Below are 25820 nucleotides of genomic sequence, written 5' to 3' on the forward strand. Positions count from 1 at the left end.
GAAAGGAAGGAAGGAAGGGAGGAAGGAAGGAAGGAAAAAAGAAAGAAAGAAAGAGAGAGAAGTAGATGATAGATAACTCCTTAGATGTTTGCATTCAGCCCTGCTCAGCTCTCCTGCCCCATACTGTGGCTCTGGGTCAAGAACATGATTAAGTCTAATATCCCCTGTCCATTTCTGTTCCTTAAGTTGGGTAAAAGTGAGGCAGGCAAACTGTGTGCATTTGGAGAAACACCTCTAGAGGGACTATATCGTTGAGGTTAGGGACCTTGTCCTATTCATATTGATATGCCCAACACCTCATATAAGCCTGGCATTCGATTAGTGAGAAGTAACTGTTAGTTCCTATATTTACCTACTCAGTCAATAGGTAGAAGACAATAAAAGATCAAAGGCCATATATTGCCCTTTTTTCAATTACATTTTTTATTACAAGAGACTGAGCAGACATAACCAAATACAATGTATTTTGTTGGACCTTGGCTTGAAAAAAAAATAGGTACAAAAGGAATTCTTGGGACATTTGGCGAATTCTGAATATGGCTCATTTATAGGAAGATATTATGAAATTATTCATTTTCCTAGGTGTTTGCAACTAACTTTCAAATGTTCAGAAAGTACACAAACATACACATAAGACAAATATATAAAATATTACTAATTCTTGAATGAATCTGGATGGATGATATGCAGTTACTCATTTTACTGTTCTTCTAACTTTTCTTTTCTTTTTTTTGAGATGGAGTCTTGCTCTGTCGACCAGATGGAGTGCAGTAGTGCACCTGACCTCCTGGGTTCAAGAGATTCTCCTGCCTCAGCCTTCCAAGTAGCTGGGATTACAGGCACATGCCACCACGTCTGGCTAACTTTCATATTTTTAGTAGAGATGGGTTTCACCATGTTGGCCAGGTTGGTCTCAAACTCCTGACCTCAGGTGATTCACCTGCCTTGGCCTCTTAAAGTGCTGGGATTACAGGCGTGAGACACTGCGTCCGCCCTTAACTTTTCTATATGCTTGAAATTATTCATAATAAAAAATTAGGAAGGCTTTTCATTTCAAAAATCAGTTTTTGCAGTGTCTAGTAAAGAAACAAACTCTGGCTTATCTAGGAAAACAGTTTTTACTGAACAGGTGGTGGACAGTTCACAGATCCTCTGGGAAGGCTTGAAAATCATAGTGGGGGACCAGGCCTTCGAAGAACTACTCCCGTTGCTCCCACTGTCCACACAGCTGGTTCTGCTAACACTGATGCTACAATTATTGCCATGTCTCCCTCTGGAGACCTGATAGAGTTTCCACCAAGCTACTGCCTCTCCTGGGTGAGAATGAATTCTGTAAGTAGCTAACTAGTGGAGCCTAGGCCCTGATAACAAGAGAGTATGAAAAAACACATTTCTTACATTTCCGATAATTATAATGAAATACAAAATCTGCTGCATAAGGTGGGAGATTTCCAAAGCAAGGAGGTTCAGATGTTGTTTGGCCAAGAACAACAGCAAAAGTCAACTACGGAAGTATGTATTACTGAAGATGAAAGTTATACTCCTTCTCAGAAAAATAGGAGACATATGAAAAAAAAAAGAGGTATACCCCTTTCTAGAAAACATCACAATTTTATATGTATCCTTCCATATATACAGACAGATATAAATACATATGAATATATAAGGTACTGGTAAAAAATATATTTATATATTTTTATATAAACAATAATGGTAATAGTTAACATTATTATTACTGAATAATAGCTGTGTACTAGATACCAATTTGAAATATTGTTTATGTAAACTAACACATTAACTGCTGATAACACAACCATCTAAGACAGGTACTAACATTATTACCACTCTAATTTTCCTATAAGGAAATTGAAATTCCAAAAGTTAAGTAAATATTTAAACTACCCAGGTTTCCAGAACTAGTAAGTGATAGAGCCAGATTATGAATTCAGTTAGAGCACACACTCTTTAAACACAGCTTCTCTAATACCTATTGTTTATTATTTTCCATATTCACTTACAATATGTGATTGTCTACTTCATTTGTTTGATGGCTGCATAATATGGGCATATCACCATTAATCTAACCATTCCCCCATTAATCAACATTTAGCTTGTCTAATTTTTCCCTATTCAAAGTAATATGTCCTATTAAATATTTTTTCTGCATATGCGTAAGTATTTCCAAGAATCCTGGAAGTACAATTGCTGGTCAAATAGTACAAACACCTTAAATTTTATGTATAATGCTAAAGTGTCTTCTAAAAAATTTTGAAGCAATTTACATCCCATCTCTCTGAGTTTAAGTGTCTCTCTCTGATCCATCTCTACACTTGTATCAATTTAATGGTGAAAAACATTTCCTTGTGATTTAATTTTTATTTCCCTGATCATTAGTCTAGCTCAGCATCTTTTCATGTGTTCATTGACTTTTTATAAATTTCCTTCTATGAATTGCCTATTTATATATTTTAATCAATTTTTCCATTGGTTAGTCTTTTTCTGTTTTTAATTTGAAGGTGCTCTGTATTAAAAAAAAAACCTTTGTCATGTTTCTAATGGCTAAACTTTATGTAAACTGAGAACAAAGAATTTAAAAAGCAAGAGATGTGTGTGTGTGTGTGTGTGTGTGTGCGTGCGCGCACTTGTGTGATTAAAAAAATCAGAGTTCAGGGCCTGTGGTCTAGTTAACAGTATAGTACTAATATCAATATTCTGGCTTTGATATTATACTATAGTTATACTAACTATTACCATTGGAGGAAGCCGAGCATATTAGTTTCCTAGGGCTGCTGTAATAAATTATCACAAACTGAATAGCTCAAAATAATAGGAATCTGTTCTCTCTTAGTTCTGCAGGCTGGAAGTCTGAAATCAAGGTATTGACATGTCCATGCTCTTTGAAGAGTCTAGAAGAGGATTCTTTCTGACTTCTTCCCCAGTTTCTAGTGGTTGCTATCAAATCCCTGGTGTTCCTGTGCTTGCACATACAGTACTTCAGTGTCTGCCTCTGTTGTCCTGTGGTGTTCTCTGTGTATTTGTGTCCAAATATCCCTCTTCTCACAAGAATACCAGCCACTGGATTGGGGCCCACCCTAATCCAGTGTGACCTCATCTCCACTTGATTACATCTGAAATGACCCTAGATCAGGTGACATTCAAAGGTCAGGATTAGGACTTGAGCTTATCTTTTTGGGGCACACAATTCAACTCAGATACTGGAGGAAGGGTACAGCAGACTCCCTTTACTATTTTTTTTTTTTTTGCCACTTCCTGTTAGTCTATAATTATTTCATAATAAAAAGTTAAAAAAAACTATCTGGAAAAACACAACAAAATTATTAACAATGGTTACCTCTTTAGAAGATTTCATATTTTATTTAACACGCTTCATTCCAGCTTGGCTTTCCTTGGGAGTTAAGACTGCTTGGTGCCGGTGGGGGCTGTTAAACCTGTGAAGGGTACCTGAAAAAGAGGAAAAAGTGTAGAAAAGGAAAGATTCAGGAAGGGGAATTTTGTCTACTCACAACTTGTCTTAGAACTTGCTGTATCACACTAAGTAATCCGAAAAGCCAATTTTCACAATTAACTAATAAAATGTATTACAAATTACTTTCTAAAAATGCTCAGCATAAGTACCTAGTAATAATTTCATTTTTCCTTTTGTCCTCATGGCAGGATCAGCCTACCCATGGTCTCTTGTGAGAATAAAGACATTTCTTTCATCTATTAAACCCAATGTTAAATGGCAATAAATCATCATTCATTGAATTCTGCAACCTAAACTATACCTTACTAAAGAAATTCTAGCCCCTATGCATCATAATTAACATCAAGGAGCAGCAGAAAATTGCAGTACAACAAAGACCTACATGGCAGCAACCCTACTTGGTTGGAACTAAATGAACTCTGAGCAATTACTTCAAGGGAAGAAAGAAAAATAAACAAAACAGCCTCTACCTATGCAGCTAAATGAAGCGATAGAGTGGTGGTATCAGTCTGGGTCCAATTAGTAGACAGAAACCACACAGTAATATGAACAAGAAAAGTTTAATATGAAGAATTATTAACTATAATAGGAGATTGGAGTAACAAGGCTAACAGGAGTAAAAGGAGCCCTAAAGTATATAAGAATGGCAGATACAATGAGAGACACTACCCCTAGGTCTGAGATAAGAGTGTCCAAGCAAGATCACCTCTCAGGACTGGCACTGAGGCCCTGGATTGGGCACGGCTGTGGGCCCTGAACAGAGACCCACAGAAAAGTCTCACAGAGAAGTCTTGTGTTGCTGAGCTGGTGAAATTTGCTGGAAATTCACCTTCTGGAACTTGCCAGAAGTCTACCATCTGGAACTTGCTGGACATCCACTATCTGGAACTTGTTAGAAATCAGCCCTCTGCATCTTGCTAGAAATATGCCTTCTGGAACTTGCTGGAAATAGATGGAAGATGAGGGAGTATAATATAGACAATTCTTTCTAGAAGCAAGGAGATTGCTCATGAAGCCAAAAGACAATAGGAGCTGGAGGGAAATAAGGATCTGGGAAAGTTTTTAAAAATTGAAGGGACTTCAGCATGTTTAAAAAGACAATGGAAAAGATACGGTGGAGGTGGGGGCTTGAATATAAAAACGAGACCATGTAGAGTTCCTGAGAATGTAGGAGGTGTTGGGATCTGTGAAATAAGAACATATTTGAGTCTAAACTTTGATTTAGCCTTGATTAAAATTAAATATTTGAAGATTATCTTAATAACATTTTCTTAAAATAATTTTTATTAACTTTAATTATCATTGATACACAGTAACTCACAAAATACAGGTATTTAATAAGAAACATTGGGAGAGAAGAATCTTGTTGGCCTAAGTACCTTAAGAATTCAAAGTACTTTTCTGGCTGTTACTCTTCTCAGTAACATGAGGAAGAGAGGTTAGAGAATATTTACATTCTAGTGACCTTTCAGTTGCACAAGGAATAAAGAACACTGTTAGGAGCCAGTGGGGCAAAGGTCTTACTGAAATATAAACCTCTGCAGACTCTGTTTCTTAATAACATAAATTGCAGTTTCTCTTTTTGATAGGGCAAGAAACTTCCCAAAACACTGAATTTTAACTTGAAAGTTTCTGCTTAGTATTTCCAGACATAAACTTTAGTGGTAAAGCATGTGATGACCACAAAGTCTGTAATACACTTTTATAGGAAATTGTCCTTAATGTGCAAGTTAGGAAGTCAAGGGAGTTACGGGTATTGGAAGTCATGTTAATGAAATGATAGCCCATGGACTGTAAGTTGGATACTGAGGAAAGCAGTTTTTTTTTTTTTTTTTTTTTGAGACAGAGTTTCGCTCTTGTTACCCAGGCTGGAGTGCAATGGCGCGATCTCGGCTCACCGCAACCTCCGCCTCCTGGGTTCAGGCAGTTCTCCTGCCTCAGCCTCCTGAGTAGCTGGGATTACAGGCACGCGCCACCATGCCCAGCTAATTTTTTGTATTTTTAGTAGAGACGGGGTTTCACCATGTTGACCAGGATGGTCTCGATCTCTTGACCTTGTGATCCACCGGCCTCGGCCTCCCAAAGTGCTGGGATTACAGGCGTGACCCACCGCGCCCAGCCCTGAGGAAAGTATTAAAAGAAGAAAGCTTAATGGACTGAGATACTGATGAGTTTGAAAAATAGTTCTGCTGGGCATATTTGAATGAGCAAGTTAGAAGAATAGCAGGTTGTGGTCAAAGAGTAGGAGGCCTGCTTTTGAAGATGATGACAAGGTCCGAGGTGTGACCACAGAAATAGGTATCTGGAGTGGACTGGAGGAGAGTATTTGAGATGAGGGAGTCAGGAAATTAAAATGCTGGGATGTTGGCCTTTTCATTTTAATCTCATCCAAGTAGAACGAAGGAGACTGTGTACTAGGTGACAGTCTTCACTGAATGAGGAACGAGGAGATTAGAAGATAACAGCCAGATGGAATGTTATCTACCTCAAAGGAGCAAAGGTTTTTTTTTTTTTTTTTTTTTTTTTACCAGCATCTGGGTTGGGAAACAAAGAACAATGAGTATATCAATAAAATCTAACAGATAGGGAAAGAGAAAACAACCCTTTTTTAGAGTGTTTGGAATCCTCTCTTTCTCTGCCTATCCAAAACCTACTATTATTCAAATCTTGTCTTTAAAAGCTTTCTTTTTGAAAACAGAGGTTTGCAAAGGTGGTTTTTTTTTTTGTTTGTTTGTTTTTGTTTTTTAAATTAAGAATCAGTTATAGCAAAAGGAATCTTTAACACAAATTCTACCATAAACCACTGTTCTAAGAAAGGAGAACAACTCATTGGCCTGGCTTTACAACCTGTAATGATGTTTCTAATAAAACACGTCTATTTGAACTTTTAAAAAAATTTTCAATCCATGTTTCACTCAATAATTGTCCCATTTGTGCCTTTTAAACTACATTATTCTATGTAAGCCTTTCTTTCATCTTTTCAAATCTTACTACTGTTTCGAAATTTCGAGACCAATCTCTTTTACAAAGCTTTGCTAATTTCAAAATTAATTATTCTGTATATCTTTCTACTTTATTTCTCAGAGTCCATTTCCTGCAAATTTGACACTTACCTATACCATCCTGCAATATCTTGAACAGATTTTAAGCAGTTTCAGGGAAGAAACCATGCTCGATTCTTTGTTTCCCAGAGCACATAGTAAATGAACAAAATGCTCTTAGTAAGAAGCAACATGACATGATGGGAAATACATGAACTTTGGAGGAAATTATTATTTTCTTCCTGATTCCTTTGCCCAAGCTCTTAAATTCTGACTGGAAAGTCTTCCTCCTACATCTCCTCCTCAAACTCATACCTAACTTTGATAGTCCAGGCCTGCCTCCTCCCTGAAAAGTATACTGCTAACACAAGTCTGTACCTTCTCCCATCTCTGAACATGGATCTTATTCATTTATACTTTAGTTGCCTACATTTTCATGGGCTCATTTCTTTCTTCCCTTTGCTATCATAAATTCCTCTAATGAAAGAACTAGGTCTTTTAAATATAGTCAGCATATTTTCCCAATCAAAACACAGGACAACTGCCTAGAAACTACTTGAAACTGTAGTTGCTCCAGAAAAATCATGGGTTACTCACTGATTTACTTTCCAATAATTCTTTCAATAGATCTACAATCCCTTATTCACCATTGTGAAAACTAAAAAGGTCTGAAAATCAAATGTTTTCTTAACATTTGGTGGCAAAACCTGTTTGACCTGACTCATTTGTCATTAAAACTTGACCTAAATCCAAGGGCAAAGTTGCAGAACCTGACATGAAAAACCTGATCTTAACTGAAGTGAGGCTATACACTTCATTTATCTTAGTGTGACATTGATAATTTTTCTGGAAAAAAATGTTGACTATGGGTGCTGCTCCAGATGTCACATAAAACACACCTCTCTAAAGTCTGAAAAATTCTGAATTCTGAAATCCATCTGGCAGAAAGATTTCATTTAAAGGAAGTGAATCAAATCTCTTCTAGCTGTAGTCTACTGCCTTACATATAATAGGCTAATTTGTAGAAATTCAATTAAATCCAGGCATAGTGGCTCATGCTAGTAATCCCAGCTCTTTGGGAGTCTGAGGCAGGTGGATCACTTGAGGTCAGGAGTTCGAGACCAGCCTGGCCAACATGGAGAAGCCCCAACTCTACTAAAAATACAAAAATTAGCTGCGCGTGGTAGCGGGCACCTGTTATCCCAGCTACTGGGAAGGCTGAGGCAGAAGAATAGCTTAAACTGGGAGGTGGAGGTTGCAGTGAGCTGAGATCATGCCACTGCGCTCTGACCTGGATGACAGAGCAAGACTCTGTCTCAAAACAAAAGCAAACAAACAAACAGAAAACAGAAATTCAATTAAATACGAAGAGGATGTCTATCTTTGTGGGAAAAACGTGGTCTAAAAATTGATTACTAAAATGAATGAAGCAAGTTAAAATTCCAGAACAAATACCTTCCTGGGAAAATAAGGTCTAAAAATTCAAGAAATTATTAAAAATAACAAAGCAAAAATACCTTTGAAAATGTCTTTTGAGATTAGCCTGACTAACATGGCAAAACCCGTCTCTACTTAAAATACAAAAATTAGCTGGAGGTGGTGGCACATTCCTGTAATCCCAGCTACCTGGGAGTCTGAGTCTCCGGAATGGCTGGAACCTGGGAGGCACAGGCTGCAGTGAGCCAAGATCGTGGCACTGCATTCCAGCCTGGGCAATGAGAGCAAAACTCCGTTTCAAAAAAAAAAAAAGGAAAAGAAAATGTCTTTCAATTATGGTTTTTATTAAGCAGATTGTTTTTCTGATTTCATTAACCGAAAATTAGTGGTAATTAAAAATTTATTACATGTAATTAGGAATGTGATTTAAAAATACAAAGAGTGACATCTAAGACAAATTGTGGTTATAAAGTTCAACGCTATGTTTACATTTCTTAAGGGACACGGTTATTTCTACTGGTAGAAAGTTGCTACCAGTAACCCGAGTGAAATGTTCATTATTCACACCTATTTCTTCATCTGGAAAATAAGGAGAGGGACTAAATGAATGACCTGTTAAGGTTCTTTTGAAATTCTATGATCAAGTATAATATCCAGCCGTTACCAAGTTCAAAAATGTCAATATACAGGAAACAAATCAGTCTGTAAATATTGAGAACCTGTATTAGCGAAGCTAAGGTCATCTGAAATACGTGGAAGATGAAAGTATATGAAAGATAATTTTGAATGTTCTGTATTTAGAATGTGCTTCAACAGTTAATGCTAATTTACACATCCTTTCTGGTGCTATTGCAAGTTTTATCATGGTTTTATGGCAACAGAGGAATCTGATGAATTCGAATGGGACATACTTGCTTCTGTGGAGTTACAATTCAAACTGAATGTCCAATAATAGGAAGGCAACATACACAACAGGCGAAAGTGATTTTATAAATAACGGAGAACGGGGGACAAAGATCACACACGGAAAATGATACAGGCAACTCACAGAAATGCGGGTGGAAAAGAGGCCTCTGCTGGAGCGAGAGCAAACACAATCAGAGAGCATTAGAACTGAAAGGCTCCTGGGAGAACCTGGGGTTTCGGTGAACAAAACTTGGCAGTTTTTAAAAGCACAGGACTGGGTCAGGAGTTGAGAGACAGCCTTGGAGTTCAGTGGGTTGCAGCCCTAGCCGTGTGGTCACTCCCATGCTTCTCTGGTTATTTCCTTATCTATAAAATCCGTGGGTTGGTTTAGGCCGACTGAGATGCTGGCAGGGACACAGTACTGTTTATGGACCTCTTAGCTGCCCTTTAGACACGGCTGGTGAGTTACTTAAACCTCGGTGTTTTTCCCCATTTCGTATGTCAAAATAATAATATAAAATCAGAAAAGTAAATCCAAACGCACTGTTTGCTGTGATTAAGTCGCTGAGCGAAAATGGAAAGGGCGAAGGAAAGAGAGAAATAGCCTACCCCTGGGACGACTACCACCTGGGTCAGACTTCGCGTCCTGCCACGGAGCGGGCTGGGGGCGTGTCGTCGCTGATGGGCGGGGCGAACCTGCCAGGAGGCGGAAGAGACCGCCCTGTGGGCGGAAGTGACGCAACGCCGGCTGTCGGCTGCGAGGGGAGGTGTAGCCGGTCTGCGGAGGCAGGCGATAGTGGCGGAAGAGGTTCGGCGGCTGATGGCGGATCAGGATCGGAAACCTGTCTAACTTTCTCACTCGGTCCGGGAGTCCTTCCACTGGGTAAGGGGCCTCCCCGGTCCACTCCAGCGCCTTGTGCAGGGCGGACCGCAGCTGGACCTTTTGGGCTCGTGCTTACAGCCCTCAGCCCCTGTAGTGTAGGGGCCTGGCCAGTCTCGGGAGAGGTCTCTGTGGTGACGAGGCTTTTCTTCTCGAGGACTAACCTTCCCTTCCGGACTGCGATTGTGACGGGGTGTGGGCGACTTGGATCAGTCCTGAAGTTTTGGAATAGCAACGGGTGGCCGCCCCACTCGGTGGGAGGCCCGCGGGACAGGCCTTCGCGATTTGGGGGAGGCGTGTGGGACAGGGGCCCTTTGGCTGGGGACGAGTGACGCTGGCGACCCCCGAAGAAAAAGCTTGTGGTGTCTAAGGCTCAACTCTGGGGTGGCTGTTTTGAGGGCAGTGTGTGCGCGCTACTGTCGCAGTAGGCTGAGAAAACACGTAGGTCGCGTCCGGGAAGGACGCTCGGGTTCGTCTTTGCGGAGAGAAACCCAGCTGTTTTGGTTTGAGTCGCCGGTGGCGAAGGGGGCGGAGACTCCCTGCACCGAGGGCGGAGTTGGCTGTTCTGGCTGCTCGCCTGCTTCACCTGGAATCCATTCCCCATCCCGCCCCAACACCCCGCAGGTTCGCCAGGTGTAGACCATTCCCGACCAATCTGCGCTCCGGGGCTAGAGTTTAACGTGCACGCGCGTGTGTGTACACCTTAGTAAAAAAATAGAGCTTAGCGTGTGTGTGTGTGTTCACACCTTCTTGGTAAAAGTTTTGTTAAGAAACACTGGCGTTTGACTTTAGACATACTTAGATTTTCGGTTTCACACAGTGGTTATGAATTGCTATTGTTAGGATTTAGATGGGGAAATCAATCTTAATTTTTCAACTGTTTGCATTCTGCTACTGTTAAAATTTCTACGAGCTGTGCACGAACAATTACTAGTTATAATTTTGGTGCTCAATTCCAAAAGCATTTAAAGAGATCATTTGAATAGAAACTAAAAGTGGGTTGATTCTCCTCAAAGTGCTTTTCGGGTTTAGGGAAGGAGCTGAGGACAGCCTTTCTCCTTCGTTCTGTTCTTTTCAAGGTTAAACTTGGTTTCTTGAAGGGTTGTTTGATGATGACGACTTCTGATGAGTTCCCCCCCCCCCCAAACTGCTCAGCTATAAAGAATATCTTGTTGTAGTTTTTGCTTTTTAGTCATCACGTTCTGTTTTTGTTTTGTTTGAGTCTGTCGCCCAGGTTGGAGTGCAGTGGCGCTATCTCTGCTCACTGCAACCTCTCCCTCCCGGGTTCAAGCGATTCTCCTGCCTCAGCCTCGTAAGTAGCTGGCGCGCACCACCACGCCCGGCTAATTTTTGTATTTTTAGTAGAGACGGGGTTTCACTATGTTGGTGACTCTGGTCTCGAACCCCTGACTGGCGATCCGGCCGCTTCGTCCTCCCAAAGTGCTGGGATTACAGGCGGGAGCCACAACGGCCGATTCATCACGTTCTTAAATTGTAGAGCCCTGTTTACAGTTCTCACTGTAGCCACGTTTATCCAGTTAACCAGTAAATACCTTTTCCATAACAAAGATAACATTTTGGAATTCAAAATTTTATCCTTTTTAATGATGTTAAAATACTTAAAGATCCCAATGACGCTCCTTGTATACTTCATTGGATATGTAAAATCTGGGCTTTATACATTTCTGTCTTTTTAAAGCTTATTTTGCCCCAAATAAACCTTTAGAAGAAGGTAAAACTTTACCCTAAAATATATGGGCCAAGATCATAGCATTTTAGGAACCAACTTATAAAGTCTAAAAAGTAAATTAAAGTGGTGTGGGTGAGTGACACCTGGGCAGAATGTCGTGGCACTCAGGTGTAAAGGGTTCTGGAAATAGGGATATTGGCAAGGGTGCAAATTAATAGACTGGGGCTTTTGCTTCTGCCTCCTAGAAAGAATGCTGATAACATTTTTCGGGAGCAGAGGTCTGTTTATAGTTGGTTGGGTTTGTTTTTTTTTTTTTTTTTATAAACCACTCCCTCCTGTTGATAATTTTTAGTCTTTCTTTGAGCCACAGTATGAATAATTGGAAACTATTTGCTGGATTTTTTTTTTCCTTTCATATGTTTGTCCTATAGGACTAAAGTTTGGAGATAATTCTAAAGATTTTTTAGCTGAGGTTGTGAAAAACTTTCAGCAACTTTGTCAACCGTTACCTGAATTATAAAACTTCTAAGAGTAAAAAGTGTCATACTCTAAAATGCAGTTTTTAAGCTGCAGTGGGTCATAAGTAGAGTATTCCTAATCCGTTTCATTTCATTATTTGCTTTGGTTTTACTATTAAGGAAATTTTCAAACATACACAAAAGGAGAATGAACAGTAAAATGAACCAGCATTTTACTAATCTTGTTTTATTACCTCTTCTCACATTTATTTTTTTTCCTCTTGGAGTTTTCAAAGCAACTCTTAGACATCAAGACATTTCACTTACATTTAGCTTAGCATCTTTAACTGGTAAGGACTTTAAAAAAAACATACAATCACCATAAGTATATTATCACACATAACAAAATTACCTTTTTTTTTTTTAATTCTAATTGTTAGGACTGGCAAACTATATAGTTATCTAAATTAAAAAGCTTAATTTGGCTTCATGTGTTTAATGTACAGAAGTTCTTACTATGGTCTGTTTATTAGTACACTAAGGCTTACATTTTTGTGCTAAAATAAAACAAGTATTGGGAACCACTGGAAAAATACTACCACAAAAGTCAAATCTGTTTTGGAATTGAAAAAGTTCCAAGAGAATTAAGTAAAGGTAACATTGAGACGCTTCCCACCTGGACCCCATGTTTATCTTAGCTATATACATAACTGAGTGCTCACTATGTATTAACATTTTTAAAGACATTAATCCATTCCCAAAATAATACAATTGGAATTTAGACCGAAGACTTTATAATATACAGTTTACAGCATAACACACATAAAGGAATTCTAGAGGCATTAGAACTTTAGGGAATGTAGGAAACCTGGAAGAGGGCACTGTAGTCAGCATGTGTGTGCATTTTTGACTTTGCTTCCCAGCCAAATGTGTCTGGCCCCTTAATTGTTGATTGGACGTTTTTTACTTACCCTTGGTTTGCCAACTTATTATAATCCTGTTGGTGGAGATGCAGTTTAGAGAAGGACAATCAGAATTTGGCATGGTAAAGCTGCTTGCTTCTACTTTCCTTTTTGTGTAGGGACTGTACCTCTCTCCAACTGAGAGGTTTGTACGTTTTCTCAGGGTATTAGTGAAGCTACACTTCCCAGGCATTACCACAAGGTGATGCAGTGACTTTGCATATTATTTCTCCACTCCCGTGCGACCTTGACACTCTTAGTGAATTCCAACATTTTTATAAGCTTGCCTATCTCTTCAGTGTATTATCCGTAGGAGGAGTGAATCAGAGAAACTATGTGGGAATCAGAAATTTAAAATGGGTTAATGACATGATTATATTTAGATTACATTCATCCATGTAAACTTTTTAAATGATTGGTAGCTATACTATAATAAGAGTAAAAAGTGACAAGGTACTAGAATAAGTTTTGTAAAATATTTCTATAATTGTAGCAATGAAATTTTTAAAAGATTGGAGTGTTGGAGAGACATTATTGAAGGCTATTAATAGGATAATCACAAATTATTTTACTTTTCAGACTTATAAACATTGTGAATACTATATTTAAAATGAAATACTAGTGTTTTATATTAAAAATGTAAAATTTGGGATAGGGTTTAAAAATGGAATTTCTTGTTAATAGGGCTATTTAAAACAAAATAATATATTTATATATACTTGTAAAAATTCAAACTATAAATTGACATAAAATTTAAAGTCCTTAAATCTTCTTTTTACACACATCCCTTATAAGACTATTAACTCTATAATGTATACTTCTTGAGTTCCTGGAACTAAAAGTGTAAGGTTGGATTGTAGGAAAAAAAAAAAACAAAAAAAACTGTTATAACTGAGGTTAACAAAAGTTGAAACACTGTTGCCTTGTTTTATAAAAAAAAAAAATAGTTACAGCTTTGTTGGTTTAATTTACTTTTAGGAAATGGCTTATTAAATTTTAAGAAAAAAGTGTTACCCTTAATCAGCTTTTGATTAAAAACATGGGATGTATATTCTTTTTTTTTTTTTTTTTTTTTGAGACGGAGTTTCGCTCTTGTTAACCCAGGCTGGAGTGCAATGGCACGATCTCGGCTCACGGCAACCTCCGCCTCCTGGGTTCAGGCAATTCTCCTGCCTCAGCCTCCTGAGTAGCTGGGATTACAGGCACACGCCACCATGCCCAGCTAATTTTTTTGTATTTTTAGTAGAGACGGGGTTTCACCATGTTGACCAGGCTGGTCTCGATCTCTTGACCTCGTGATCCACCCGCCTCGGCCTCCCAAAGTGCTGGGATTACAGGCTTGAGCCACCGCGCCCGGCATGGGATGTATATTCTAAGCTAGTTTATTTTCTTCTTACTGAATGTCTTCCTCAAAGGAAGCATGACTATTCACTCTCTTAATAGAAAAATATTACTTACTGCCTTATTTCGGTTTTGGTAGCTGTATTTAATGGATGTTGATTCAGCTGATTTAGCTATAGTTTATTTTGTTGGTTGGTGTCTTTTTAAGAACTGTTATTGGTGGTTTTTTTTCCCTTTGTGAAGCCACTTACTTGAAAAGAGATGATCATTAATGACTTCATTAGTATCTTGATTCCTCCATGGGAACCCAAATTAGCTGAGACAATGCAAAGAAACAAAATAATAGAACTCTTAAGTTATTTTAGGCAGAGTTCTCTAGTGTTTGTAAATGCTACCTTTCCATTTTTCTGATGGCTTTAGGTTACCAGGTGGAGAGTATTCACAGTTAAGTCTTTCCATGAAATATGATTGCTGGTAGTAAAGTCCTTTTATTAGTGCAGAGGTAAAGAAGAATTGCTACTGAGTATACTCTTTACCTTGGAATCCTTGCAAACATCAGGTAGGGAGAGGCTGACAACCTAGCCTGATATTCTGCAGTGGTTTCCAGGTTCATGATTGACATGTTTTTGGGATGTCCATTATAGTCAGTAAAGCAGGACTTTGGCCATAACAGAAGCAGAGGGGACACAAGAAGAAAGTTGATATATTTTAAAGTGCTTATTATTACAAAACTTAAAAAATTTGCCTTAGTATTTCAAACAGATCAGCAAAACAGTTAAAAGCAGGCATCCCCAAACTATGGCCTGCGGGCCGCATGCGGCCCCCTGAGGCCATTTATCCGGCCCCCCCACCATATTTCAGGAAGGGGCACCTCTTTCATTGGTGGTCAGTGAGAGAGCACAGTATGTGGCGGCCCTCCAATGGTCTGAGGGACAGTGAACTGGCCCCCTGTGTAAAAAGTTTGGGGACGCCTGGTTAAAAGCATGGTTTTTTAGATCATCTTAGCAATGAGCTTTCTTACTAATGGCTAAAATATGAGTAGAGCCTTGTTGCTGTGCTTGCTCTGTAGAAATTTCATTGATTTGTGAAGTAAATTAAATTAATTTGATTAGCAAAAGTCTTGCTCCAGTTTTCCCTATTATTATAGAGATGCCTGTTTTAATGACTCCAGCAAGTACAGTCAGGTCAGTCATAGTTTCTTATGTGTACTGTAGAATTAGTCATTGCATTGAGCCTGTGACAGACTCTGCAGATTGGTTTTTGTGTAAATCCTCATTTGTTTCTGTTTTCTCAAAAGTAGAGCACAAAATAGGGAAAACATTTAGATCTTGCAATTTTTATAATCTACTCTCACCATTCATCTGGTATCCAATGCTTGGTGTTTACTAAGCCAAGTGAGCGTTCATGAATCTCTAATATATTTTCACCGGTATGTATTTCATTAACATTACACTTTTATTTTTAAATGTAAGTTTATTTTAATCAGTAAACATGTGGAAAGGGCATGTTAATACTAGAAGTCAAGGTAGGATCATTGTACCTAGAATGAAATGGTAGGTTTGTAATAGTTAGAGAAGAACAAATACGCTGAGCCATTTCAAGTAGACCCGCTAATGTTTTACATGGTTTGAGAGAATTGAACAAGCTTGTACCAGAAGCCCAAGAAGACAGACTGGGTCTGGGATCTGTGGAAATAAATGAGAGGTAGTAGTAGAGACTAAGTTGTTGGATAGTGGTTCTGTTTTTGGTGTGCATACAGGATTGAGATTACTTGGGGAGGTTGAGGGGCAAGGATATGTATATTCATGTGCACACCCACACACACAGGCACATGTGCACACATGTCCAGGTCCCACTCCCAGAAAGTCATTGTCATCTCTTTTTTTTTTTTTTTTTTTAAAGGCCCCTGATGATTCTAATGTGTAACCCGGGTTGAGAAATGCTGGTCAGGGGATTATGACATAGGGCAGAAATGCAGGCACAGAGATGCTAGCATCAGGTTTTATTATAGGACCCCAAAAACCTAGGGAGAGGGGAAGAGATGAATGGGATGGGCTAGGTTAGGAAGGAAAATGATGAAGCTCAAGGGTTCTACATAGAAAGGAAAAGTTAATTGACCCATAGCTAATAAAATACTGACTTAACTATTCTTGTTTCTGTTTCTTAGTGTCTGTTATTAGGAGCCAGCAGGTTTATATTGGCAGCATGTGCATGAAAACATCTCTGGTTCATTTGCTTTTGATTGGAATAGAAGCAGGAGGGCTAGGCTTTTCAGGAGAGGTGAATTTTTGGTTTTGGTTTTTAAACTTTTAAATGCCCATATAACTTGCTGAGCCATATGGACTTTAATTATTTTACAGTTCGTCTGTATTTTTTAATTTAATCATAATTTTAAGAAGTTCCAGTATTTAAAAAGTATATATTTTAAAAATTATGACATGTAAATATTCATGAAATTTATATTAAATATTAAGTATTTTTATTCTTAGTTGGTATAATTTAACTTTTATGAATTACTTGTTTCAGATTCACAATGACATCCTTTCAAGAAGTCCCATTGCAGACTTCCAACTTTGCCCATGTTATCTTTCAAAATGTGGCCAAGAGTTATCTTCCTAATGCACATCTGGAATGTCATTACACCTTAACTCCATATATTCATCCACATCCAAAAGATTGGGTTGGTATATTCAAGGTAAGAAAACTTTCTGAATATGTTCTCCATGTAAACACTTTTAATTTTATTTTAAAACAGATTGATAAGTAGCTTGTACTGCTCTTGTCTTGACTGCATTGTGATTCATTTTTGTAAATAGCACCATGAAATATTTAACAGTGGGGAGTAGATAAAATGAATATTGGGAACTCCATTTCACCAGATTTTCCTCTCTGTGTTCAAAAAGTTTACCTTCACTCAGGGATTTATGAAAATTTTTTCAGAATCTTTTTTTTCCTATTTTCTCCATTCATTTCCTAAAAAAAAATTTTTTTTCTTTGGGTTCCTGTATTATTTACTGTTTTTTCTTTTTCCAGTCATTTGAAATAAATTTTATACAGCTTAACAGCCATGTTATTATCCCTTCTATTGTCCTGCATTGGCTTAAATATTGTTCAGAGTGTATTACACAGTTTCAGAAGAGTATTCTGTTTAACGTGCCTGAATAATAAACCCCTTGATGGGAGGAGTCCCAGTTCTTATATTTTACCAGTGATTTTGTATAATACTTCCTTGAACATCAAGATGATAATTACAGTGGTACGCTTGGCTGTGCAGGACATTTTCTGGCAATTTTAACTTTTCAGAATGTAGTGGAAAACTAAAACATAAGAGTGTCCTCTGAGCAGTGAAAATAATGTTACGAATGTCCAAACAGTAAAACACATTCACTTTTCTCCTGTGTTATTCTATAGTCTTCCTCAGAATCAGTTTATTTTAGTTGTGGTTTTTTGAAATTTTGATTATCTAATCTGTATAAAGTCAAACACAAAGAAGAAAGAAATGAATAGCTGCTAGAAATTAGGCATATTGGAAGTATCTAGAAGTAAAAGTCCAGCCTGATAGGAAGGCAGAAAAACATTTGGACCAAAGTTTTGGCATTTGATGACTTTTAGTTCCTTTCTTTGAATTCCTCATTTCTTGATGTTTCTGAGTAGAACATAATAGTTATTTACTGTTTTTGTGTCAGCTTTTTAGGCTTGTCAAATCCTAAAATGGAAACATTCATTGTAACAATTTTATGAAATCAGTAGTAGTTTTTAAATTGTATTTCTTATTTTTTGAGATGAGGTCTTATTCTGTCACTCAGGCTGGAGTGCAGTGGTGGGATTGTGGCTTACTGCAACCTGACCTCCTAGGCTCAAGTGATCCTTCTCCCTCAGCTTTTCAAATAGCTGGGATTATAGACACACCACCACACCTGGCTAATTTTTAAACTTTTTGTAGAGACAGGGTCTCACTCTGTTTCCTAGGCTGGTTTTAACTTCCTAGGCTCAAGTGATCTTCCTGTCCCAGCCTTCCAAAGTGCTGGGATTACAGTCCTGTCCTGTTCCCAAAGTGTGAGCCACCACACCTGGCCTCAGTAGTAGTTTTGATTTTTATGAGAGATACAGGTATCAAGTGAAAGATACTGATTGAGAACTGGTGTTTTCTGTAGTAACAGTGCAGAGAGGAAGAAAACAGAAATGTGATTGAGGAAAAAGAAGGCCATTTCCAGTAAGAAAATGGTACAAGGTGAACATCCTAAATCTGAAAATCTGAAATCTGAAATGCTTTAAAATCTAAAACTTTTTGAATGCTGAGGAAATGCAAAGGAAATGCTCATTGGAACATTTTATATTTTGGATTTGGGATGCTTAACCAGTAGGTATAATGTAAATATTCCAAAATCTGACAAATTTATAAATCGAAAGCACTTCTGGTCTCAATCATTTCGGATAGGGATACTGAATCTGAATAAGTAGAGACTCAGAGGTAGGAATATTCATGAGAATGAGTAAGTCAGTTTAGAGTATAAGCTTCAGTTACGGAGGTTGTAGGAGATGAGATTGGAGATAAGTTTCATTCTGTCTGTGGAAGACCTTCAGTGTTGGTTTATAGACTTTCTTCTAAAGGGTAGTGAGAAGTCTTTGTATATGTGTAAGTTATTTGAAAAATTATATTTCAAGAAGATGAATTAACAACTTTTTCCTATAGACTGTTTATTTCTTGTATTTTTTTCATTTTTTAGAAGCCAAAAGCCTGTGACTTTCCCTTCAAATCCAAACATCCTTTCTAACCATTTTATTGCTTACATATTTCTAAATCCTTAATATCACTGATCTAGTTCATGCCTTCCATATTTTTTTTACCAAGACTATTGCAATAGATCACCTGTTTTGCCCACTTTCATTCTTGTCTTCTTACCTTTGTTTTTTAACTGCTGTTTATAAGCTATGAAATAGAAATCTGAACATGTCTTTCTCTTGTTTGAAACTCTTCATTGGTTCTTCATCATCTGTAGAATAATGCCAAGACCAACTAACCTAGAGCCATATAGGGCTTCTGCATAAGATTTAATTTCTAGCTTCATTTTTAGGCATTCCTGCTGCTGCTTTTATGCTTTGGTAGTACTAAACTATACTTCTTTCCTTGTGCACTTCAAGGGCTGTAAGTTTTCTCTCAACAACAACAAAAAAATCTTGTGTTTACTACTCTTTCCATATTTTTTGCCAGAATAAAACTTTAAAACTCAATAGGAAGTTCAAGCATGTAATAAAAATTTCAGGTAATACCGGAAAGCTCAAGGAAGAAAATAGTCATGCTTAACACTCTTACCTAATGTTAACCATTGTTAAGAATTGGTATGAAGCTACATGTAATAAAATAAATAATTATACACATACATAATGTGTGTATAATATATGCACACATATTACTGATGCATCATAGTGTGTATATCTAGTCATTGAACCAGTTCCTTACTATTGGAATTCACATTGTTGCTAAATGCTTATTAAATAATACTTGATAAAGATCTCTACCTATCTTTATTTTGTCTGCTTGTTTAATAGGGTAAGTTATTGGAAGAAGAATCACCATGTTTATGGCATTGCATGTTTTTAAGCACTTCATGTGTATTGCAAATTGCCCTCTAGAATGATTTTGATAGACACCATATTGACAAGCAGGCAGGAAGAGAGTGCCTGGGTAGCAATTGTAAGGGAGAAGGAATGAAGATGGGAAAATGGTATGCTTGAAAAGGTGTTAAGGAATTTGATTTGCCTATTTTTAACTGACAGCTATCAGTTAAAAATTTATTATGATTATTTTTTGTAGAGACTGGGTTTTGCAGTGTTGCTCGGGCTGGTCTCAAACTGCTAGGCGCAAGTGATCCACACGCCTCGGCCTACATAAGTACTGGGATTACAATGGACCATTATGCCCAGCTGCAGACACCAGTTTTAGAAAATGAATGGGAAAAGTTAGTTTGGATCATGTTTTAGTTTGTTTTAATATTTGAGGGACAGTTTTTAAGTAAGGAGTAATAAAGTTTAGAAGTGAAGCTTACTCTTACAGTGCTAAGATAAATTGGAATTCAGAGAGAAAGGAGGTAAGGAGAACATTCAGACATCCTAATTTTCTATGTAAGATAATGAAAGCCTAAAGTTGAGAAGGAAATAAGTTGTGTGTAGTAATCCATAAGCAGAATTCATAGTAGATGTCAGTAGTCAGTTGAATTAGGACTGGCACTTGTTCTGTGGCATCTAAGTAAGGGGGAGCAATGTCCTGTGTTACAAGCTGGGGAGGGCTTGAATATGGAGAATTGGCCTTGCTGCTGTGGAAATATCATAGGGAATTGGATTAGGTCAACCAGAAGATTACTAAGCAGCAATTTTATGACTTTCTCCAGAGAGATTCGGCATCTGGAATTGTGTGAAGAGTGCCAACAGTGGATGTCATTCAAATTGTGTTTTGATAAAGGGTGGGAATGAGAAGTTAGTTACGAGAACAAAGGATACTGTGGTGGTTTTGAGTACATTATTAAAATGATTGACTGATAGTGAAGTCCAGGTTGGGTAGGGAAATGAGTGAAGCCAAACAAGGGATATAGACCAGGTTGGAGGTTTTTCTTCCTTTTAGTTTTTTTTAACTCCCCATGCAGTATTGATTGATTAGTTTTAATTATAACAAAAATAAACATATAACTTACATTCATTATTTTATACATTCATCTCTCATCTGAGTATTACACTCCCTGTTTTACAGATGAGGGAACTGAGATCCAGACCATAAAGTGACTTGTTCAAAGTTATCCAATACACGTTGGAGCTGAGATTTGAACCTTAGGTAAACTGGCATTCAGTAATTATCCTCTGGTTCTTTGGTTAAGTGAGAGATCTGATTATTCAAAATTAACAACAGAGTTGCTGCTAAGTTCAGCATGGATTTTCTTTACTGACAGAACTGAAGTAAAATTCCAGGAAAATATTTAGAACTGCACCTGATGCAGGCCAGGTGCAGTGGCTCATGCCTGTAATCTCAGCACTTTGGGAGGCTTAAGCTGGCGGATCACTTGAGGTCAGGAGTTCAAGACCAGCCTGGCCAACATGGCAAGACGCCATCTCTTACAATTAAAGACCCCCAGTGGATACCTGAAATTGCAGGTAGTACCAAACTCTGTTTACACTATACTTTTCTGATACAGTCATACCTATGGTAAAGTTTAATTTATAAATCAGGCACAATAAGAGTTAACAACAATAACTAAAAATAGAACCATCATGATAATAGAATTGTTATAGTAAGTGATACCTGCCCTGCACATTAGCAACTTTGTTGCCAATTTTGAATAATCACATCTCTCACTTAACCAAACAGCTAGAGTAAAAGTTATGTGACTGTGGTTTCCCTCTTCCAAAATATCTTACTATACTATACTCACTTATTTTGGGGGTCTTGGTTGACCTAAGGTAACTAAAACCACAAAAAGTGGAACCTTGGATAAAGGGTGACTACTGTGGTTGCACTATAAGGTCCATGAATTTTTTTTTTTTTTTTTTAAACTTTACAGTCTTAGAATTCTCACATCTCTGAGATAGTGTTCTAGTTGAGGCAATTGAAAGTGCAAAGTGGTTATATTATGTGTTCAAAGTCACATTGCTAATTAATGACATGTCCTGGACTAAGCAAACACAACCTCCCTGTAAGGTACTGTTTTCACTGCATACTGCTGCCAAACACATCAAAAACTAAGTTGCCTGATTGGAAAGTGGATCTAAACAATGATTTTATGCTTGAATATTTTGTTTCAAGCTTTTGTTTCTTTGTTCCTTGTTTTTCCTTTCCTTTTCAAAATTTTTTTTCTCCTCCTCCTGTTTTCCTGCCTTGATCCCCCCTTTAGTCCTGTCTCATTCCACTCATTTTCTGTTTTTAAAAAAAGTCCTCTGATTGTAAAAATAGTCATAGAAAGCTTGAAAAAAATAAAATGACCTACAGTCCCGCTACCAAAATATATCCCTATCTAATATCAATGGTTAGCACTGTTCATGTTTTAAGTATTTCCTTCCAGTCTTGTTTTATTAATGGAAGGAGACTTTCAGTCTTTTTTCTAATGTATTCTAATATATGTCTTTTGAATGTTGCTGGCATATCTCATGGCTTTTTTAATGCCTTGATTTTTTTCACTTAATCATAAAATTCTAGACCACTTTATGTCATCGACGAATTTATGCTGTTTATGATACTTCTATCTTGAATAGTGTTGCATACTCCCTGTTTATATCTAGGCATTTTCATAGTCATTTTTTCCCTGAAGTAAGGAACTCCTCTAGTAACTTGATTTTTAGAAACTACTTTGTGTCCAAAAGAAGAAAAATGAATGCTCCTACCTATTGTACTCCTACCTTCTCCAGTGATATCTGTTGTTATATGTTTCCAGATTAGAAAAATTTGTAGGCTCATTTTATACTTTTTTATGGGCTTCTTTTCCTTACTTAATTATATTTCTTGGAAATACTGGTGTATCTATATGTAATCAGCTAATTTATTTTCAGTGTCTTTCCTACTCCAAGGCTTGTGTTTGTCTCCCTTTATTCATCTCCAAAATTAGTCACCTGCCCTGTTTTTTTTCTTTCCAAGTGGTTTCTCTTGTATGCTTGCCACCCTAATGTTTCTGTCTTTTTCTCAGTGTTTCTGCAGGATTTATTATTATCTTTATTTTTTTCTAGATAACTTTGATTTCATTCTGGTCTTCAGTATGTTCTTTCTCAGAATTTACGATTAAAAACTTATCCAACATGTTTTTCTGAAATGTTAATCCTATTTAAAAGGAACAATTGTGGCTTTCTCCCTTCTGTCACCCTTGTTATATTCCATTTTCTGATTTATTTTGCTGTTGTAGTAGTAACAGAAGAATGATGCCCATTGCTGTTGTAATTCTTCAAACTAAAGTATGTGACATATTCATTGCTGCAGTTTCTTTCTTAACGTACATACAGCCTTTAATGCTTTCTGTGACTATAATTAACTGGTTAACTAGTTTCAGGTATAGCTCCTAGAAGCAATATATTTTGGCAGTTTTAGATAACTGGTTATTTTATTCCATTGTTCGAAGTGTTGCCATGTTCTTCCTGCCATTTTTCAGTGTTTGAAAATTGCTGTTATCAACTCTAAGTGTAATAATTTTCTTTACACTTTGTAGTGGTGGACTAAAAGACAAGATTCCTTGCATTTCAATGTGTCCTGTAGCACTAAGAAGAAAGTTATAGCCAGGTGACCAGGAAAATAAAACAGAGAATCAACCTTTGGTTTGGACACACTATGGTGTATTGACTCTTCTAATTAGATTTATTATTATTGCAGTAGATTCCTACATAATTTCCTGATACTCATCGTTTGTGTTTCTTCCAGTATTGTTCACTCTAACATAGTTTCATGTGGGAGCTTATATACATGACAGTCACATCCCAAAGGAGCCTGTCTCTGTTTCTTTCCAGGTTGTCTATCCTTGTACATTTATTTTTTATGCATGCCCAACATGCCCCCTCTCTGAGTGACTTAAGAACTATTGTTTAGTTTTCTTTACTTAAAAGCAGTTTGAAACGTAGTTCTGTATTTCTGACTTTTTACTCAGGATTATATCTTGCCCTCAACTTGTTGGTAAGCTCAGTTCTCAGGCTGCTAACAAGCACTTATGTGATAGGCACTGTGCTAAATAGTCTTCAGGGATGATCTCATTTAATACAGACAGAACCTTTTGAGACTCTTTTTGTTATCAGAGGGGAAGATAGAAATGAATAACTTGTCCAAAACTATACAGCTAGCAAGTGATCTTTTCTGGCATTTTGACCTCACACCCTATGCTCTTAAGTATTGCAAAATACTACACCTGTAATTACTATTCATGGAGCGTTTGCCTTGGATAGGCACTTCAAGTGCTGCTTTTAGGTTCATCATCTAATTCTTCCAACAACTGGGAAAGAAAAAGCAGGCTCAAACAGGTGAGGTAAATGACTTGTTTACTGATTCCTCAAGCTTTATACCTATAAAGAGATAAACAGTGTCAAATGTTTTTATTACCTTGACACAGAAACAAAATAAATTGTAAGATTTGTCCCAGCAGACAAATACACCAGAAACCAAATGTTGCGAAACACTTACCGTTAATGTACTCCAATACTTTCTTTTCTATATAATTACAAAATAAATTCCTGTCATGAACCACTAAATTCTCTTTACCAGTTCCTACTGGGTTGTAACCTGTAGTTTCAATCATTGCTTTAGAGTCTAAAGGTGACTAAGGTTCTTCCAGCTTCAGTATTCTGTTGCCTATAATCTCAGGCCAATCAGAATCATAGAACATGTATGATCTAACTTTGTGACTGATATGTACCTTTTTGTAATTTTACTAGCAGATGGTATGTAGTACCTGTTTTAAACATCTCCAGTTTTCAGTATTTAGCATGGTACAGTCCATCTGGAAAATACAGATTGAGATATGTATATATTCATGTTGTGAGTAGAAAATATGTTAGTATTAGCATTAGGTGGTCTATTTGTGCATATATAAACATCTTGGTGCCAAAGGTCTTTTTACAAAAAAGTCTTGCTGCAGGCAAGACTTGTCAAAGATGAGAGATGAGTGAATTTACTGGATTTAGGGGAGGCAGATATCTAAGTAAAATAAATAAAACACTCAAATTGGAGGTATAAATTAAGTTTTTTGAATTTTGAGATATCTGAATGAAAATTCTTCAGAGGTGAATTTGTAATGTATGTCTAATATTTTAACTATTAGTTTTCTTTAGTCTGTAATGCCCTCAGTTGTTGGATCTATTAAATATTCAGTATATGGATGACTGCCACCTTTGAAAATAATACTCTGTGGTCAATAAAAAAATGTTTAAAAACTCACTATATTTAGTGAAATTTTAATCAAAACAGAAGTTTTCATATTTGATCATATGGATAGTTAGATTATCCTTGAGAAATTGGATAGCAAATTGCATTTTAATACAGTAGAAACTCTGGTATTTAATTTATGTAGATTATTATAGTATTAGGCTATAGTTTAAAAAATCATAATTTGACATGCTTGTTAAAATACTCATGATTTGTAAGAATATTAAATGTATTTTTTAACTATAAAATACAATAAAAACCAATATGCTGTATGAGCCTAATATTAAACTGTTTGCTTATAAACCCACCACTCTTGTTATTTACTTTTAGGTTGGATGGAGTACTGCTCGCGATTATTACACGTTTTTGTGGTCCCCTATGCCGGAACAGTATGTGGAAGGATCAACAGTCAATTGTGTACTAGCGTTCCAGGGTAAGGACTGGAAACTGCAGAACTCAGTGAAACTCGTTGCCTTTTGCCATTAAAGATGTTGTACTCTGTTGTAATGATTTGTTTAGGTGTGTCCAGGGTACCAAAGTTGAATTAATTCATATCTTTATTCAGCAAAAGCCCTAAGAATGTATCTATCTATGGTAGGTGACATGATATTTTATGTAGACATTTAAAAGTTACTGGTTGTTGGCCGGGCGCCGTGGCTCACGCCTGTAATCCTAGCACTTTGGGAGGCCGAGGTGGGTGGATCACTTGAGGTCAGGAGTTCAAGACCGGCCTGGCCAT

The 25820-nt window shown here is 37.2% G+C and overlaps 2 protein-coding genes across 14 annotated transcripts in view; one reads left to right on the top strand and one right to left on the bottom strand.

Annotated features, from left to right (window-relative positions):
* Nucleotides 1–9538, bottom strand: part of HIBADH (3-hydroxyisobutyrate dehydrogenase) — a 215522-nt gene extending 205984 nt beyond the window's left edge. The window contains exons 1-2 of the mRNA XM_074379645.1: nt 9481–9538; nt 3353–3462 (exon numbers count right to left, since the gene is read on the bottom strand). The gene's annotated coding sequence lies outside the window, so the exon portion shown is untranslated. The remainder of the gene's footprint in view (nt 1–3352; nt 3463–9480) is intronic.
* Nucleotides 9539–9608: 70 nt separating this feature from the next.
* TAX1BP1 (Tax1 binding protein 1) overlaps nt 9609–25820 on the top strand; it is a 103887-nt gene continuing 87675 nt past the window's right edge. For 9 of the 13 annotated variants that reach the window (XM_074379638.1, XM_074379640.1, XM_074379644.1 and 6 more), the window contains exons 1-3: nt 9610–9754; nt 16729–16897; nt 25412–25514. In XM_074379638.1, the coding sequence (XP_074235739.1) occupies nt 16736–16897; nt 25412–25514 (265 nt within the window). In that variant the 5' untranslated portion in view covers nt 9610–9754; nt 16729–16735. Of the gene's footprint in view, nt 9755–16728; nt 16898–25411; nt 25515–25820 lie in introns of all 13 variants that reach the window. The other 4 variants (XM_074379639.1, XM_074379641.1, XM_039473085.2 and 1 more) reach the window with 2 other exon arrangements.

This window comes from Saimiri boliviensis, chromosome 10, assembly GCF_048565385.1.
Source record: "Saimiri boliviensis isolate mSaiBol1 chromosome 10, mSaiBol1.pri, whole genome shotgun sequence".
NCBI lineage: Eukaryota > Metazoa > Chordata > Mammalia > Primates > Cebidae > Saimiri > Saimiri boliviensis.